This window comes from Mandrillus leucophaeus, unplaced genomic scaffold (genome assembly GCF_000951045.1).
Source record: "Mandrillus leucophaeus isolate KB7577 unplaced genomic scaffold, Mleu.le_1.0 Scaffold1145, whole genome shotgun sequence".
Classification (NCBI taxonomy): Eukaryota; Metazoa; Chordata; class Mammalia; order Primates; family Cercopithecidae; genus Mandrillus; species Mandrillus leucophaeus.
This window is the reverse complement of record NW_012099710.1, coordinates 286,278-292,276: the sequence shown is the minus strand read 5'-3', so window position 1 is coordinate 292,276 and position 5,999 is coordinate 286,278. Positions and strand designations below refer to the sequence as shown.

The following is a 5,999-nucleotide window of genomic DNA, read 5'->3' as shown; positions in this document are numbered from 1 at the left end:
TGCAATGGTGCGATATCGATCTCGGCTACCTGCAACCTCCGCTTCCCGGGTTCAAGTAATTCTCCACCTCAGTAGCTGGGATTATAGGCATGCGCCATCACGTATGGCTACTTTTCCTATTTTTTTAGTAGAGAGGGGGTTTCGCCACGTTGGTCAGGTTGGTCTCGAATTCCTGCCTTCAGGTGATCCACCGGCCTCGGCCTCCCAAAGTGCTGGGATTACAGGAGACAGCCACCCAGCCAGGCCAAAATTATGTAATTCTTTAAGATCCTTCCTGAGTGCAAGATCAAGTCAGGACAGAGGAACCGCAAATACCAAGATGCAGTGATGGACAAGACGGAGGGCAGTTAGGAACTTAGAGAGGATGAATGCAGAACTGGGAAGGGAGTCCGTAGGTCGGGGGGTGGGGGGTGCGACTGCACCCGCCCTTCCCCACTCAGGTACCGCGCCGCCCTAGCACACGCGCACACGCTAGACCAGACAACTGCCCCTCCCGCAAGGCTCAGCGCGCGGATCGCGCAAGCGCACATGCCCTCCTCCGGGCCCCAGCAAACGGGGCAACACACGTCGCGAAGCTCGCTCCGTACAGAGGCTGCGCCTTTGACGAACCGGCCTAGCGTCCTGGCAGACATGCTGCAGCCCCGCCCTCCCCGGCTTCCCCTGTGAGGTCCCCGGGACTCCTGGCCACCACCTGGCACTGGTCCCCTGCCGCCTGCCCCCGGAGTCGCGCGAGGTACTCTCTCCGTCCCTGCCCAACCCGCCTAGGCTTACCCCGCTTCCTCATCCGGTTGCATTAGCCATAGAAGAGCGCACAGACCCTTGAAATCCCGGGACCGCCTCCCACGCAAAACCCGAGACAAACAAGGAAAGGCGGAAACGCAAAATCGCAGAAGAGGGAGCCGACGGCCCAAGCATGCGCAGAGCCCACGCGCAAAGCCTGGCGCTGTAGGCGTCCAACCTGGAAACTAACTTTCCCGTGAGGCAGCGCGAGCAGGCCTTCGGGATTGGCGGAGAGGTGCCCCCGCTAGGCAGTGAGCGGATGCGGTCTGAATTGGTGCGGGAGCTGCCCGCAGCCCTGGCTCTCCCGGGGCGCCCCAAAGGGATGCACTGAAGGGAGGTCTGTGGGCAGTGAGTGTGCAGTTTAGACACAGACGCGTCAAGGAAGGGACAGCTGCGTGTCAGTTTCACGTTAAATGTTAGGAAGTAGATCTCGATTCAATTTAAAAGACTGACACTATCGGCGATTCTTTGGGGGGAGCGGAGGAAAGGGGAGGTGCCTCGGAAGCTACTTCATCAAAATCGTTAAAGCAATAAACGGGAATTGTAGCTCAGTGAGAAAATAGACATAATCTAGAAGAAGAAAATAAATGTGACATATGATTTCCTCTGTGACATTAAAATTGCTTGACTATATGGAAATACATTTAGTCTCTCTGTACCTTTCTTAGGAAGACAAAATTCCTAAAAGAACATCAACAAATTTTTGTATTTTTTCTTTGATCTTTAGTGCATTGTGTACTTTACAAAAGCATTCTCAACTTTATCCACAGTAAGTAAAAACCTAAATGAACAGACAGTATACGTTTTAAAAAGCAGGAAAAAATGCCTGAGAAATGGCTATATATAGCTGTATCTATCTATACATATAATATTGCTCTATTCAAAGTAGTTTGGCACCTGCTCCATGGAAATAAGACACCATGATTAAGAGTGTTCTTTAATATGTAGTAAATACAGCATTTCAAAACAGTGAGGGAAAGAATGGAGTATTCCAAAGAGCATGTCATTCTGAACAATTTGGAATATAGAGCTATACATAGATCACACGTGATAAAATTAACATGTATACAATATTGAAACATTTAAACCACTAAACGTGTATAAATTTTTGAAAATTGACATGTGGGCCAGGCACAGTGGCCCACACCTGTAATTCCAGCACTTTGGGAGGCGGAGGCAGGAGGACCGCTTGATCCTTGGAGTTCAAGACCAGCCTGGGCACTATAAGGTGGGACCCCCATCTCTACAAAAAATTAAAAATAACAATTAGCCAGGCATGTAGGCAAGCGCCTGTGATCCCAGGTACTCAGGAGGCTGAGGTTGGACGATCACTTGAGCCCTGGGTTGCAGTAAGCCATCATGGCACCACTGCACTCCAGCCTGGGTGACAAAGTGAGACTTTGTCTCAAAAACAAAAACAAAAACAAAAACGAAAAGGGATGTGATGCCAAAGACAGCAACTATAAATTTAGTATCAGTTACATTTTATAATAGAGAAAAATAAGCAGCTCCATTCCAGCAAAACTTATAAAGTCCATTATGATAATTGAAAGAAATGCAAATATGGCCAGGCATGGTAGCTCATGCCTGTAATCCCAGCACTTTGGGAGGCTGAGGCAGGCAGATCATGAGGTCAAGAGATCCAGACCATCCTGCCCAACATGGTGAAACCCCTTCTGTACTAAAAATACAAAAATTAGCTGGGCGTGGTGGTGTGCACCTGTAGTCCCAGCTACTCGGGAGGCTGAGGCAGGAGAATCGCTTGAACCCGGGAGGTGGAGATTGCAGTGAGCCAAGATCAGGCTACTGCACCCCAGCCTGGTGACAGAGCGAGACTGCGTTAAAAAAAAAAAAGCAAATATTTGGGTAAAAATATGTGAAACTTTTATTGAAATTTACATTTTTAAATTTATGCTTTATATACTCAAAAGTTCACTTTATGTGGTGCATAATTGTATGAGTTTTGACAAATGCATAGATTTGTGTAACCACCACTATAAGCAAGATACAAAATTGTTTCACCTCTGTCAATAAAATTCCTCCATGCTACCTTTTTAAAGTCAGATTCTCTCACCACTCTTAGCCTCTTGCAACCACTATCTATTCTTTGGGCCTATATGTTTGCCTTTTTAGAATATTATATAAATGGAATCATATAGTATGTAGTCTTTGAATCTGGTATATTTTACTTAACACAATGCAATTGAGATCCTTCCATGTTGTTTTGTGTACCAATACCTCCGTTTGTTTTTCTTGCTGTTAGAAACAAGTGCCCAGTACCTCAAAGAAAACCAGCACATAGGCAGAAAATTCCTAAGCAGGGCAAATTTACTTCTGCAGAAGGGTGCAGCTTGCACGAGTCACGATCACAAGAGTACACTCAGAGGGGTGGGGCAGGGGTTTTTATCCCTGATGCAGTTCCTAGCACTTCTGTGTCCCTTCCCCATTGGCTGGGGTTGGACCTCACAATCGAAGCTAACTCAATTGGCTAAGGTTTAAAATTGAATAAGTCTATTAGGCTTGAAGGAAGTGGCACTGTCCATTACTAGGTGGGAAGGCATATCTGTACTTGTCTGGGCACGGCAAAGGTGGGAAGGTTGTTTACAGAACAGGTAGCTAGGAGACAAGGAAGTACAAGGAAGTAGGTCTTAAGCAACAAAGAACAGGGAACTAATGCTTTTTGAAGAGGAATGTATCACCTCTGACATTGCTGACTCCTATTTCTTGGTATGGATTTACCAGTTTCCTTATCCATTCCCCTGTCCAGAGATATACAAGTTGTTTCCAATTGGGGAAATTGTAAATAAATAAAATATTTTTAAGTTTAAGATTTGAAAAGACTGAAAAAAACACTAATATACACCTATGGTATGGGCTTGGGGAAATGCTTATTCCCAGTGTATTAGTCAGGATTCTCCAGAGAAACAGAACCAATAGGAGGGAGTAAGAGAGAAAGAGACATTGATTATGAGAAATTGGTTCACATGACTGTGGAGGCTAAGAAGTCTCACAATCTGTCATTTGCAAGCTGGAGATCCAGAAATGCTGGTGGTGTAATTCTGGTATGAGTCCAAAGGCCTGAGAACCAGGGAAGCCAATGTTGTAAATCCCAGTCCAAGGACAGAAGAGGGTGAGATGAAATGTCCCAACTCAACAATGAGGCAGAAAATATGGGTTAATTCCTCCTTCCTCTGCCTTGTGTTCTATCCAGGCCCTCAGTGGATTGAATGATGTCCATACACATGAGGACGGCAATCTACTTTACTGAATCCAGTGATTCAAAAGCTAATCTAATCTGTAAACACCCTCATAGACGCACCCATAAGTGATGTTTAATCTGGACACCCTGTGACCAAGTCAAGCTTACACACAAAATTAACCATCACAGCTATACTTTTTTTTTTTTTTTTTGAGATGGAGTTTTGCTCTTGTTGCCCAGGCTGGAGTGTAATGGCATGATCTTGGCTCACTGCAACCTCTGCCTCCCAGGTTCAAGTGAGGCTCCTGCCTCCGCCTCCAGAGTACTTGGGATTACAGGTATGCACTACCACACCTGGCTAATTTTTTGTGTTTTAACTAAAGATGGGGTTTCTCCATGTTGTTCAGGCTGGTCTTGAACTTCTGACCTCAGGTGAGCCACCAGCCTTGACCTCCCGAAGTGCTGGGATTACAAGCATGAGCCACCACACCCGGCCACAGCTATTCATTTTATTGTGAATTTGATTAAATCTGGAGGTTCATTTTTTCCTCTCATTTCTTCTTTTTTTGTACCTTTTCCCATTTTATATTTAGTTGACACCTAATAATTGTGCCTATTTGGGGGATATAGAATGATATTTGACGTGTATAAAATATATAATGATCAAATCAGGCTAATTAGCATATTCCTCACCTCAGACATTTGTGTGTGTGTGTGTGTGTGTTGTAAACATTGTAAAATCCTCTCTTCCAGCTTTTTGAAAATATACAATAAATTACAGTCAATCATATTTATCCGACAGGGCTGTGGAACACCAGAGTTCATTTCTTCTCTCTAGCTGTAATTTTGTATTCATATACCAACCTTTCCCCACCCTCCCCTCCCCATTACCCCAACACCCTCTAATGCCCGTAATTCTACTCACTTCCTCTATGAGGCCCAATTTTTTTAGCTCCCAAATATAAGTGAAAATGTGCAGTAGTTATCTTTCTGTGTCTGACTTATTTCACTTAATGCATCCATGTTGTTGCAAATGAGAGGATTTCATTTTTATAGCAGAATAATATTCCAGTGTGTTTATATACCAGATTTGCTTTTTCCATTCATCTGTTGGTGGATGTTTAGGTTGATATTATATCTTGGCTATTGTGAATAGTGCTGCTATAAACACAGGAGTGCAGGTATCCCTTTGAAATATGGATTTCCCTTCCTCTGGATATGTGCCCAGCAGTGTGATTGTTGGATTGTGTGGCAGTTCTATTTTATTTTTTGAGAAACTGCCACACTGTTTTCTATACTGGTTGCACCAATTTACATTCCCACCAACAGTGTCTAAGAGTTCCCTTTTCTATGCATCCTTACCAGCACTTATTTTTTGTATTTTTTGTAGTAGACATTCTAACCAGTGTGAATGATACCGCATTGTGATTTTGATTGCCATTTTTCTGATGATTAGCGATGTTGGACATTTTTCATACATTTGTTAGCCATTTGTATGTCTTCTTTTAAGAAATATCTATTCAGATCCTTTGCCCACATTTTAATCGGATTACTTGTTTTTGTTTTTGTTTTTGCTGTCGAATTGTTTGAGTTATTTGTATATTCAGGATATTAGTCCCTTTTGGATAGTTTGCAAGTATTCTCTACCATTCTGCAGGTTGTTTCTTCACTCTCATAATTGTTTCCTTTGCTGTGCAGCTTTCTAGTTTAATACAGTCCCACTTCTCTCTTTTTGTGGTTGTTGTCTGTGCATTTATTTATTTATTTATTTATTTATTTGGAGACAGGGTCTCACCCTGTTGCACAGGCTGGAGTGCAGTGGTGTGATTATAGCTCACTGCAGCCTCTACCTCCTGGGCTCAAGTGATCCTCCTGCCTCAGCCTCCTGAGCAGCTGGGATTATAGGCACCCACCACCATGCCTGGCTAAATTTTGTATTTTTAGTAGAAATGAGGTTTCACCACATTGCCCAGGCTGGTCTCAAACTCCTGTGCTCAAGAATCTGCCAACCTCACCCTCC

At 44.0% G+C, this 5,999-nt stretch overlaps 1 protein-coding gene across 1 annotated transcript in view; it reads right to left on the bottom strand.

Annotated features, from left to right (window-relative positions):
* The window catches only part of LOC105552023 (zinc finger protein 33B), a 47,859-nt gene extending 47,227 nt beyond the window's left edge, over positions 1-632 (bottom strand). Inside the window, exon 1 of the mRNA XM_011997505.1 lies at positions 423-632. Coding sequence (XP_011852895.1) covers positions 423-632 — 210 coding nt within the window. The remainder of the gene's footprint in view (positions 1-422) is intronic.
* Positions 633-5,999: the final 5,367 nt, after the last annotated feature.